We start from the raw sequence: 13,528 nt of genomic DNA, 5'->3' as shown, positions 1-13,528 counted from the left end.
GAAACATGGCGCTTTCAAGGATTTCCTAATATTAAATCTTGAATTTCAAATAACTCTGTTAAAAAATATCTTGTCTGGGCTTATAGTACCGGCGATGTGACCGATGACGTCACCCATCGCCGTTGCAATAGTTGTAATTCAAGTTTAGGCGACGCCGCTGGCTACAAGACCAGTGAAGTCACAAAAGGGGAAGGCAGAGGGACGGAAAAGCTCTCTGATTGGCCACAAGGAGAGACCGTCACCGAAAAAAATCAAATAACAGTGACTACCAGATTTTTGGTAGCGCTGTTGCTTGGTCGCTTGCACAATAAGCGCCAACGACGGCGACAATGCATTTGTTTTGACGCGGCGTCGCTGGCACTATAAGCGCAGCCTAAGTAATAATATCTTCCCAGAGAATGTGATTAAAAAGAAGAATAGAAAAACAAAAGTGACAAATTCCCCACACTTCATTCCCTTCTCAAAAATCCACAAAAAAATGTCCAAACGGCGCAAATCTGATAGAGGAGCTAAAAATAGGAATATTCCCATTGGTCTATTAACATATGAAAGAGGTCCAATTATGGTGTACTAAGGGAGGACAATCACAGGCCCCACAATAGCATATATACACTGTGAATATTGGGGTTACATATAGGTTTCATGCGGATAAGGTTTCCAGGTGTGCAGTATTGAACCGGACTGTCCTGTATTTGGACGCTCTGTCCAGTATAAAATGAGAGGTAATACTGGACATGTATGTGTATAGCAGTATAACCTCTCTGGACATGTATGTGCCTGGTATTACCTCTCTGGACGTGTATGTGTATAGCGGTATTACCTCTCTGGACATAGTGAATGACCGGCTTGGGGGGGCCTCAGGATTTCCCCGAGCAGGGAGAGCAGGGCTGTTGGTAAGGAGCTGGGTAGCTTTTTCTGTCCTGATTGGCGGCTGCTGGGTAATCAGGAGGAGGTGTCAGAAGCTTGGGGGTGGGGCAAAGGAGAGGAGGAAAGAGCATGGAGCTGTGTGTGTGTGTGTGGGCATATTGCGTCACACCTTTTACCGTTGTGTCCAGTATTTTTGGCGAAGCCACCTGGCAACCCTAGACGAAAGTCTCTCATAGGATTATATATATATATATATCTCAAAATGTGTACCCTGGGCAGTGACACCTACTATAAATAAATTGTAATAGGTTACATGGCGGAGTTCTTTCAATTCATGGTAACTTCAGTGTTGGCAATTGTGGGGCTTTAAAATGGCGGCACTGTAAGTGAATGAGTCGCTGCTACCACAGACACAATTGCAGCGAATATTTCGTTCTGCGCATGCGCCAATCGCGCTTCAGCCCGGCCGGCTAGGCAGGGAGGGCTCTCAAGTCACAGGGAAATCATAATTGGCTCATCCGTGCATAGGAGTTGGACAACGTTGCCGTGATTGGGCACAGCACCTGTCAGTCCGGAGCAGGTGGTTGGAGGGGGAGGGATGCACTGTGAGGGCTCCGACGTTCCTTGAGTTAGCACTTCGTGTATTGGCTGATTCATCCTCGTGTTTGCTGAACGCTGGGCTGTGATTGGTTAAGGCGACTGTCAGTGAAGCGCAGGTGACCTGCTAGGATGTAAGGTGGGGGGAAGAGAGAGAGGATGCTGAAATATCTTTGACGTCACCGCGGTTCGAGGTAGTCCGATACCCATTGGCCGAAGCTTTGAGTCCGGTGCTGTGATTGGACGCGGTGGTTGTCAGTCGGGCGCAGGTGACCGCTGAGGTAGAGGATTGCTGCGCTGCGGGCTGTCACTTGGAGGGATGCGGCGCGGGAAGCGGGGAGGCCCGGGGGCCGTGCGGTGCGCGGGATCCTGAGGAAGAGGATGGAGGCCCGCGCCGGGCTCGCTCTGCTCTTGGCTCTTATCTGCGCGCTGAGCCGAGAGGGAACCGGGAGCCTGACACCGGACACAGTACAGGGGACACCAGCACCGAGCGCATTACTGAGCACAGCACCGAGCACAGCACCGGGGGCACTACCGAGCACAGTACCGGGGGCACTACCGAGCACAGCACCGTGGGCACTACCAGGGACAGCACCGAGCGTACCGAGGACAGCACCGAGCATAGCGGAGGCGCTACCGGGTACAGCACCGAGCATACCGGGTGTTCTACCGGGGACCGCACCAAGCATACCGGGGACAACACCGAGCATACCGGGGGTACTATCTAGCAGAGCACCGGGTGGTAGTGCGCGATCGGTACTCTCCTCCCCGGCAGCGGACCCGGGGAGCAGCGCAGAGACTGGAGGTGAGTGAGAGAGGGGGGTCCCCCATTCATACATATAAGGAGGTAGCGTGTCATTGTGAGAATAATACTCTCTGGGTATGGTGAGAGTAATACTCTCTGGGTATGGTGAGAGTAATACTCTCTGGGTATGGTGAGAGTAATACTCTCTGGGTATGGTGAGAGTAATACTCTCTGGGTATGGTGAGAGTAATACTCTCTGGGTATGGTGAGTAATACTCTCTGGGTATGGTGAGAGTAATACTCTCTGGGTATGGTGAGAGTAATACTCGGCAGATGACCGAGTCTCACTCCGTTATGAGACCGCTGCCAGTCTGTGGTGCATTATCCACTCGCTTAGTGAGTTTCATTATAGTCATTGTGAGCGAGTCTGGTTAATAAGGAGATTGAAACGGGTCACTGAGAATGAAGTGCTCTCACTATCTACTGGTGAGTGTTGCTCACTCATTCTTAGTATCGGTGGCTCTACTTGGTTAATAGCTACTACACTCACTGGCCTGGACCTAACAAAATATTGCTTCCACTGGAGTCTTGGGCTGAGTCCCTGCTGGCGCTGAGCACGCTTACCTTAGTCAATGTGGATCGTCGCATCCACGCTCGCACTCATGCACAGGCACACACGCTTGGGTAAACAAATTTTTTTTTTAGCTTTCGAGCGTGCTCAATTTGCCTGCAAAGCGCAAAGCGCCCCCCCCCCCCCACGAGCTTCTGAAATAGCAAGGACATCTGGCGCTCATGCTTGGAGAGCTGGTGACGTCACCGCTTTAAAGCATGAGTGCGGTCAGCGCCAGCGGGGACGCAGCCTTACTCATCTGCAGGTACTCTGTGATGTTTTCTCACTGACCCGGTGTGCTTCAATGGAGTCTCACTAGTCGGAAGCCTTCTAAATAACGGCACCAGGATTATATATATATATATATATAATATATATATATATATATATTTTGTGTGTGAGACATCCATTAACATTATGTATAAATCCAGGTGGGGGGCTGTAGTACACCCATGAATGGCGCAGGCTCTTATTGCTTAATTTTTTATTTGAGTCTTACCTGGTCACAGCATCATTGAAGTATGACCCATTCGGAAATAACTACCCCCGTACACCCTGTCTCAGGTAATTGTGTTCAGCTACAGCAAGTCCACTCACATGACACTATGCATATACAGTAATGGTGTACCTCCTTCGGGATTACTGGTGGCGAGTCTCACTCACTCGCAGCCAGCCTCAGGGATATTAATTCACTTCAGCAGTGGTTTTTTATTACAAGGCAGCTGCAGTCATTTTGCAGCAAGTCTCACTCATGGCGGTATTCTAGCTCGGTTCACGCGTCTCGCTTGTTGGCGCCCAACTGGATTGTGTCTTGACACATGCCAAAGTAGCTGTGCTGGGTGAGCGAGTCTTGTTTGCTGCACTCACAGTCCGATTTCCACTCGCATAGGTCCCGCTCATGGGGAGATTATTTTCCATGTATTGATTATTCCATTCATTCCGACTATCTGCAGGGTCTGACTCTCCAATACCAGTGTGGTCTCTCTCTCTCGCCTGTCCTCGGGGACCTAGGCCACGATTACAAAACAACCTGTCAATATGTGCTATGTAGATCCTGTGCGTTTTTTTGCTTTTGTTCGCTGACACATTGTAAGGAAAACCAACCACACGAGGCTGGCAGTCCCTGTTGAGAGGTCTGAGAGAATATTGTAATTATGTGACAATTATGTTATCATGGCCTAGAATCCCAAAATGTAACTTGTTTGGAGCTGTAGCTAGAATATTATTTCATAGCTGTCAACATGTGCTGGACTATTAGCATTATTACTTATTTTAAACACTGCAACATATTCTGCACTTTGGTGTGAAGGCTGTTATCAAATGACGGTAATGTACACGGGTAGAGTAGATTTTTATAATCCGAGAGGAGAGAGATGGGTAAGTGAGCGTTGGGGTTCTCTGCGATTAAACATATTAAAAAAAAAAAAAACTTTATACAATAGTGTAATTCATAAAGCCATTGCCAGTGCGGTTCAATGCAGGAAACTAAGGCCTGGGACATAGAGGATTAAACAGTGCTGAGCCACGCTCCTGCTCTGCCTCGCCTACTCCAAAATGGAGCTTTTTCTTGTCCTTGCAGGCGAGGCAGTGAGCGCTCTCTGGGGGCGGGGCAGAGGCGTGTCAGGAGCGGGAGGCGGGGCTAGTCACTCGCTCCCATTGGACGTGACCGCTCACATCGTTTCCCCGAGCGGCAAATTTGAAACTTCCCTGTCTGTTCCAATTTTTTCAGCCTCCGCACGCATCAGCGCGCATGCAGAGAGGGAAACTATAGCCGCGCTGATGACAGATGCAGGGGGTTTGTGCATCTGCTCAGCGCGGCTCAGCCCGCCTCAGCGAGCTTCAATTAACTATGTCCCAGGCCTAAGGCTAAGGCCCCGGTAACTCCGCTGCAACGCGCGCCCGCGAGATTGGCGGCGCGTGCAGCTGATTCCCTGGTCTGCAGGAAGAGACCGTGGGGGGGGCGTGACGGGGGCACGGCCTTGACGTCACCCGGCAGGTTCGCCCTCATTGGCTGAACCACCGGTAGGCGTGGCTTATCGCTCCGCCGCGAGTCCTCTCAATTCTATTGAGAGCAGGAGCAACTCTCGCCACAGCGCTGCGGGCCCGGCGCCATTGAGTGCTCTCGTCCGTGCAGCGGGCGCTGCAGTAGGCAGCGGGTTCCAGGCCTTAGTCCACGTGAGTGAGGCTTGGCCACTTGTGTACAACGAATCCTACTCAAATGTAATCTCTCATTTTCTGAATAACTGAGATTAAATTAATTTCCATTTTCTCCAAATTCGTGTACTATTAAAAGGTACTATTTATTTTAATTTTTTTTTTGCTGGGATGCAGTATTTCCTCTTATTTGAACTGCTGGATATCGCCACCTTCACATTGCATTTCTGTCAGCAAAGGGGTTATTTGTTCTGTAATAACCCACATAATATAATATCCCATAAGTAAAGTTTTTGAAGAGGCGAGATTCCCATCACCACACCATGAGAGCTGCAGCGTTTTGTTGGTAGTGTATAACTGGTAGCTTCTCATGTCTATTGTACAATCCTAAAGATTAATTTATCCTTGGAGTATAAAGTCTACCTCTAGTACTTAAAGAAACCCAGTCATTTTTTTTTATTTGACCTATTTGTATTAAAAAAAATTTTTAAGATGATTTGAACTGTGTGATCCACGGAGTAAAACTCACCTGGTTCCTCAGATGCGCCCCGGCGACGTTATCAGTGTTTCTCCTAGGACAGGACAGGAATGGCCAACTCCCAGTCCTCCAGGGTTACCATCAGGTTTTCAGGATATCCCTGCTTCAGCACAGATGGTGCTGTCCTAATGACTGAGCCACCTGTGGTGAAGCAGGGATGGCCTTAAAGCCTAGCCTGTTGGTGGCCCTTGAGGACTGGAGTTGGCCACCCCTGCCCATGGCATTTAAACCTCTGTCCAATAGCTAATAATATTGCACTTTTAGTTCCGGGGACGCCCTGCTTTGAATCATATCAAAAATATTTAAAACCATTGTTAACGAGCAGCCAGGATTGCAATTATGTACACGATGTGAAATGTTAATTGTGTAATCTGACATTGTCTAGTGTTGTTTAAATGCCTTTTGTATCATGTATTTTTAGGCTGTTTAGCAAGCACGCATTGCATGCAATTTTAATCTATTGTAGTGGAATTTATTTATTTGCCATGTCACTGGTCACCACAGCAATACCTAATGTTAGTTACTCATTTAAATGGTCTTCTAATGAGTTCAAGGCTTATTATTCAGAGCAGATAAAATAGATTACATGCAGTGACATGTCTCTGATACAGTTCTAATTATAGCACATGGACAAACTTCCTGTTTCTTCTTGGCGTTTCACATTAATGTGGGTAATTTTTGCCTGTGGACCTGCATAACCTGGACTAATGCATTTGGTCAGAATTTTTTATACAGCCAAAGTGTGGATTGTTAAATAAACACTGACAAGTTTTATGGTTATTCATAAATAAATAAATAAAAACAATAGTGCAGCAATTCCACCCAGGTTTGTGTGTAAGATAAATTATATACAAAAAAAAAAAATTCTGTAATTAAGTCAGAAGTTTGCTTAGCTTGTATTTGCCATAAATGTTTCTGTTCACATAATAATATTACAAACAAAGCTGAGTCGTAATTGGTTAGCACTGAATACAGTAATTATAAGTATACACTGGCTCGGGTAGGATGGTGAACAGGTTTAAAAAAAAAAAAGTGTGTTTTAAAAAAAAATTATTACCAGTAATTTGTCATGCGGGGGGCATGGTTTAATGAGTGAACGCGCTGTGACCAGTCTATATTTGACTATATAATATCTCTGTCTGTCCTGACTTATGGATAACACTCTAGTTCAGGCCTGGACAACTCCAGTCCTCGAGGGCCACAAACAGGCTAGGTTTTCAGGATATCCCTACTTCAGCACAGCTGGCTCAATTAGTGGCTCAGTCATACCGAGCCACTAATTTAGCCAGCTGTGCTTTAGTAGGGATATCCTGAAAACCTGGCCTGTTTGCGGCCCTCGAGGACTGGATTTGTGCAGGCCTGAAATAGTTCGAGGACAGTGCTTTCCAACCGGCCCTACAAGCTTTCCATGGTCTGGATTAGCGGTGGCCAACTCCGGTCCTCGCAGGCAACCAACAGACCAGTTATTATGGATATCGCTGCTTCAGCACAGGTGACTGTCATTCTGACTGAGCCATCTGTGCTGAAGCAGGGATATCCTGAAAACCTGACCTGTTTGTGGCCCTTGAGGACTGGTTTGCCACTCCTGATCTGTATTATATATTTTTGCTCTAACATAGGGGTGCGCACATTTTTCAGTCTGCGCCCCGTTTACCTGTTCTCCGTGATGAACACTATTTTGACCATGGTCGCCTTTACTCACCTTGTCTATGAAAATGCCTTTTGTATCATGTATTTTTAGGCTTCAATTTATTATGCACGCCTTGTATGCAATTTGAATCTATTATAATGGAATTTATTTGCAATGTAACTGGTCACCACTGCAATACCTAATGTTCGTTACTCATTTAAATGGCCTCCTAATGAGTGCAAGGCTTATTATTCAGAGCAGATAAAATAGCTTGCATGCCGTGACGTCACGAATACTGGTAATAATAATTTCTCGCCCATTCCAAGTAAAAAAAATGCAAAAAAATGTGGTCGGTGTGGACTGCTGATTGACGTATAAGTACTTCACTCTCATTTACGTTGGGAAATGTATCTGATGTTGTTTTTAACTCCAATAAAATGTGTATAATATTATCCTTTTTTTTTTCTTTTTTTTTTTTTTTAAATCTCCAGCCAAAGTTATGAATAGCTGTGTAGTGCGTTGCGCACTTCCATTCCTCAAGGGCCACCAGGTCAGGTTTTCAGTATATTTCAGCACTGTTGGCTCAGTTATTCTGCACCACCTATGCTGAAGCAGGGATATCCTGAAAACCTGACCTGTTGGTGGCCCGTGAAGATTGGCGTGGGCTTCCCCTGGCCTAACTATTTCCTTGTATTTGCCCCGAGAGGTATCGGATGTGCCAGCAGAAAAACAGACAGGTTCTGGCCCGGCTACAGCTTTTGAATCTGTAATGCCAGGGTTAGTTATGGAATCATTTAATCCACTCAAACTAAAAAAGGTTACAAACTGCTTCCAAGAATTAATACTTCCCTCTACTTTTCCTTCCATTCAAACCTGTTTCACATTGTATGTATGTCTTTATTTATATAGCGCCCACAGTGTGCTCTGTGCTTTACAAAGAGCCAATACAGGACAGGGAATTATAATAAATGCAATAAAGTCAGGCAATAGGAAAGAAAATTCCTGCCCCGGTTAGTTTACACTCTAAGGTTGTGTCCATAGTGGAAGGCGCTGGCTTCCACGCTCCTCGACGCTGCGCACTTTCGCCTGTTGCAGGAGATATATCCTGTCCTGCAGGCAGAGGCGTCAGGGGGGAGTGGCCGTGATGTCACAGAGCTGGTTCTCCCTCATTGGACGAATCGCTCACGTATCCCGACCGTTGGGTGGGAAATACAAACCTGTTTGTAGCGCGAAGCGCTGGTCTCCCCGTAGCGCATACGCACGCACGCACGATGTATTCACACAATGTAGTCCTGGTGTTTGTTTCGACGTGAGCTACGTAGCTCGTTCCGTCACTTGCACTATGGACGTAGCCTAAGGCTACGCTTATAGTGACAGCGACGGTGACGTCAGGCTGCGGTCGCTGCAAAAATCAAATAGAGATGACTTCCATCGATCGCGACCAAGCCGTCGCGTCGCGCTTACTATAAGCACACGCGAAGGCGGCAATGCATTTTGTTTTGACGTGACGTCGCTGTCACTAAGCGCAGCCTTAGTGGTATGTTGGCAGATTTTTATAGCCAGCTGGTGAGGTAATAAGTTCAGTAGATGGCAGTGCTTGGGCATAATGGGTGGTAGAAGTGACTGTTAGTGTGGGACAGTAGGCATGAGTCTGGGCTATTGGGATGCTTCATTTAAGAGGTGAGTTTTAAGGTTTTGTCTTCAAGGTGGGGAGAGAAGGTGCTTGGCGTAAACTGAGTGTGAATGAGTTCCACAGGTAAGGGGCAGTGAGGGAAATGTTTAAGGTGAGATAGCTGGAGAGAGGTGAAAGGGGTGCATAGGAGACGGTTATGGATAGAGCGCAGGAGACGAGCATGGGTATAACGAGAGATCAGAGCTGATATGTAGGGAGGAGCATATGAGTGGAGAGCCTTAAAGGGAAGGATGAGAACTTTGTAAGTGATCCAAAATTGTGTGGGAAGCCAGGAGCGGGATTTAAAGCTGCAGTTCAGTCAATATCCTGCATGTTTGTTTTTTTTAATAAATCAGTTCTGTAGTAAGAAAAAATACTTTTAGCATTTTCTGTTTTTAAAAAAACAACTTTGAAAGACCAATTTTCTTGTATTCTATTTTAACAGCCATTTGCTAAAGCACTGCCCCTTCATGTCCTGTCACAAGCTCTGGCACACCCCTTTGTCAGCCCTGCCCTCCCTCTAGCACTTGTCAGTGCAGGAATGCTCATGAATATTCATGAGCTTCCACTGCCAGTCAAGCAGATTATAAACAAATGCCAGCTTTTAATGTCACCAAATTTCGACCTATCAATACATGGAAAACGAATTGAGCTGCAGCTATACTGTTCTTTAGGTAATTAGAGATTGCACACAAAACTATTGAAGTAAAAAAATAAATGTAAAAAAAAAAAAAAAAGACTGAACTGCAGCTTTAAGGAGGAGATGAGCAGGGACTGTAGTTGGAGAAAGTGAAATTTAACGAAAAAAGACGGTGCAAAACAGCGCTAAAAAAATATAAATAATGACAATACTTGAAATAAATATTGCAGGCAGCCTGGCAAATACTGACTGTACAGTCAGAAAATGAACCACAGAGAAAAGAAAGAATTGCCGGCGCCAAATCAGTCCTTTAAATAAGAATAAATCCGAATAAAGACCAAACCGTCTCTTGCAAAGTCCCAAAAGTGTCCTTGAGCAAACAGGCAGTGAGGGGTCAACGAACGGCTCACACCAAATGATAGTGCAATATCTTTTGGTGTGAGACGTTCGTTGACCCCTTCACTGCCTGTTTGCTCAAGGACACTTTTGTGACTTTGCAAGAGACGGTTTGGTCTTTATTCGGATTTATTCTTATTTAAAGGACTGATTTGGCGCCGGCAATTCTTTCTTTTCTCTGTGGAGAAAGTGAAATGATTCTTGCAGCAGCATTTTGGCTGGATACAACAAAAGACAGGGTGCCCAATGCTACATCCAATAGACCAAACATATAAAGTTTGAATACTTAATATTTACTTGGTTATTTAGTTAAACCCTTTGGCCAAAGCGTCATAAACCTGCATACCACGTCAAGGTAAACAAATTTTAATGCAGGTCCTATACTACACTGTGAACCCTTCTGTTCTTTGCAGCAAACTGTAAAGTCCTCCCAAGTTAAAAAGGTGAGGAGGAGTGAGCTCTGGGGGGAGGTGCCACCTACCTCCATTATAACTGTCTGCAAAGAACAGAATCTACTATGGTTCTTTCCCCTCATACAGAGGTAAAGGGAAGGGTTCACAGTGTAGTGTAGGACCTGCATTAATTTTGGTTTACCTTGACGTGGTATGCAGGCTTATGACGCTTTGGCCAAAGGGTTTAACTAAATAACCAAGTAAATATTATTAATATTATTGAAGTATTCAAACTTTATACTTATTACTTTATATGTTTTGTCAATTGGATGTAGCATTGGACACCCCTGTCTTTTGTTGTATACATTTGTCACGCCCAGTAGCACACTTTTTTTTTTTTGAGACAAATATATATTCATGATGTGGTGGGTGTGGGAGTTTGAGCTAGCTGGGAATGTGTGTTAAGACAGTATTAGTATAAGTTTATTGTTTTAATTCAATAGTTTCATGTGGGCAATCTCTAATTACCTAAAGAACTGTATAGCTGACAGTCAATTCGTTCTCCATGTATTGATCGGTGAAATTTGGCAACATCTTTAGATAAGGGATATGTTTTTCCTCTGCTTCTGTCACTCAGTGGAAGCTCATGAATATTCATGAGCACTCCTGCACTGACATGTGCAAGAGGGTGGGCAGGGCTGACAAAGGGGTGTGCAAGGGCTTGTGACAGGGCATGAAGGGGCAGTGCCTTAGTAAATGGTTGTTAAAATAGAATACAAGAAAATTGGTCTTTCAAAGTTGTTTATTTTTTTAAACAGAAAATGCTAAAGTATTTTTTCTTACTACAGAACTGATTTATTAAAAAAACACACATGCGGGATATTGACTGAACTGCAGCTTTAATTAGATTTTCAAATCTAGTTTGTAAACATGGAAAGCTGAAGCTTGGGAACGGTTTGATGTGAACGCTTCTGATTTGTGCGATGTACCTGATGTTCAGAAATTGCCGTGCCCTCCCTCTCTACTCCTGTTATACCTTCACCAAAAAAATGGGGAAATGCGAAAGCTCGACGGACAACATATAGACCAACAATCTACTTTCCAGGCTATTTCTCACATAAGAAATATACCCTGTTGCCCATACACAAACGGTAACGCTTCGCTGTGACTGCTTAAATCTGTTCAGAATATCCATTTAAATTAAAGCTGTTATTTTGGTAAAAACAGGAAACCATCCAAGACCCTTAGCATAAGATAAAAACAGGAAACGGGGAGCAAGGGGTTAAGACAATCAAATACCCCAAAAATGATAAGAATTGGACTTCCAAAAGGAGGATAAGACCTCCTAAGGGAGAGGGGGGACTGGGGAAAAATAAAATGGAGTACACAATAATTACACGGCCTAGTGTAAGTACGGGTACTGAGTGTGGTATCTGTGGGGGTCCCACCCGTCCACACCGGTCAATTCCTCCGCTTGGCAAAAGCATCCCGATTTACTCTGCCACACTTGGGAGTAATCAGGACGCTTTTGCTAAGCGGAGGAATTCCTCTGCCAGAACCCTGCCTACGAGCAACACCTGATCCCTGTCGTGTTGACCGGTGTGGACGGGTGGGACCCCCACAGATACCACACTCAGTATCCGTACTTAAACTAGGCCGTGTAAGTATTGTGTACTCCATTTTTATATATCCCCATTCCCCCCTCTCCCTTAGGAGGTCTTATCCTCCTTTTGGAAGTCCAATTCTTATCATTTTTGGGGTATTTGATTGTCTTAACCCCTTGCTCCCCCTGTTTCCTGTTTTTATCTTATGCTAAGGGTATTGGATGGTCCCTCCCGGGGTTGAAGCAGAAGGGATTTCATAGGTCATCTCTCATTGCCTGGAGAGACCTTTTTACTATATGTTGGTAACGTTTTTTACTCATTCTTTTGTTGGATTTAGAGGTTAAGGTTAGTGCCTGGGTTCTCTGTTTTCCATCTGTTATTTTGGTAAAATAGATCAGGGGTGCACAACTCCCACTCCTCAAACCCCCAACAGGTCAAGTTCAGACTATCCCTGCTTCAGCACGGGGTGCAGTCTTTGACAGAGTCACCTGTACTGAAGCTGCAATATCCTTAACTTGATCTGCTGGGGACTGGAATAGAGAAACTCTGAATTAGGTTATGTTTTACCTCCACTGTCCAGACAGAAAACCCAAAACCAAGGTGGGGGGGTGGGGGCAGCTAGGGCTGGCTGGCACGTTACACATAACAGAGGACTGTATATATTGCCTATTCCCGCCACCATCTGAAAGCGTTACTTTTTCACTTTGGTAGGAATCACTTTACTCAACCTAGGGAGATTTGGACAGCACTGGTTTAGCAGTCTCCGAAACACAGACAAATACGAGCTCGGGAAGATAGGAGTCAGACAACAGGGCTGCTGCTTCCACACTTCAAAGTTTTTATTCAGTTGTGCCCCAACATTTATACAGAAAACCAAGGGCATGTTAATACATAACATATCATGTTTAACAATGAGAAATAACAAGTTTCTGTAGAGGTTATGCATCTGTGTCTTTGGACAAAGCATTAGTAAATCACTACATCTTGCTTGTGTTTGGCCGACAGTTTCTACTTCTACATTACAAAGAGAAATACAAGGAATGTTTATCAAGAGCATGTAGCTGTATTGTTTGGGACATTTTACTGCTCTTGTGCTATTGTATAAAAGACAATCTGAGAACAGAAGTAAATAAAGATTACAACTAGCATAGTGAGTTAATTCTCTCAGTACTGGAACAGCTCATATAAGAAGGATAAAGCTAGCAGATTATAATAACCCTTTCAATCCCTGAGACTTTTAGAGCTGACATATAGTTTTAAACCTGCAGCCTCTCCTAAAACCAAAATGTTGGTGCCATTTCTAAATGTTAGTCTCTGGTGTCGGGAATAGGCATTATATATTCTGTTTTGTATAACTGGCCAGCCAGCCCTAGCTGCGCCCACCCCCGTATTGGGGTTTGTGTGTACAGTGGAGGTAAAATATTATCTACTCCAGTCATCAACACCCTCCCCCCCACAACAGATCAGGTTTTCAGGATGAGCCCCCTCTGCTGAAGCAGGGATATCCTGGAAGCCTGAGCTGTTACGGTGGGGGAGGGGGCAGGGGGTTCTTGAGGATTGGAGTAGAGAACCCCTGATCTAATCAATCCCTTTGCTAAATGGTTTTATGCAAACGAGAGACAATAAATCCTAATTACTGCTCTGTCCCTCACTATTCTCAGAACATTTGGTTACCCTGAAGCC

The 13,528-nt window shown here is 45.0% G+C and overlaps 2 protein-coding genes across 10 annotated transcripts in view; one reads left to right on the top strand and one right to left on the bottom strand.

Annotated features, from left to right (window-relative positions):
- The window catches only part of LOC142472370 (P2Y purinoceptor 4-like), a 57,621-nt gene extending 56,175 nt beyond the window's left edge, over positions 1–1,446 (bottom strand). For 2 of the 9 annotated variants that reach the window (XM_075579455.1, XM_075579456.1), the window contains exon 1: positions 821–1,439. The gene's annotated coding sequence lies outside the window, so the exon portion shown is untranslated. Of the gene's footprint in view, positions 1–820 lie in introns of all 9 variants that reach the window. The other 7 variants (XM_075579454.1, XM_075579453.1, XM_075579457.1 and 4 more) reach the window with 6 other exon arrangements.
- A 399-nt stretch (positions 1,447–1,845) lies between these two features.
- MEGF9 (multiple EGF like domains 9) overlaps positions 1,846–13,528 on the top strand; it is a 73,065-nt gene continuing 61,382 nt past the window's right edge. The window contains exons 1-2 of the mRNA XM_075579492.1: positions 1,846–1,932; positions 2,211–2,269. Of these exons, the coding sequence (XP_075435607.1) occupies positions 1,846–1,932; positions 2,211–2,269 (146 nt within the window). The remainder of the gene's footprint in view (positions 1,933–2,210; positions 2,270–13,528) is intronic.

Source organism: Ascaphus truei, chromosome 21 (genome assembly GCF_040206685.1).
Source record: "Ascaphus truei isolate aAscTru1 chromosome 21, aAscTru1.hap1, whole genome shotgun sequence".
Classification (NCBI taxonomy): Eukaryota; Metazoa; Chordata; class Amphibia; order Anura; family Ascaphidae; genus Ascaphus; species Ascaphus truei.
Note: the sequence above shows the minus strand (reverse complement) of the source record. Positions and strands in the feature narration are given on the sequence as shown.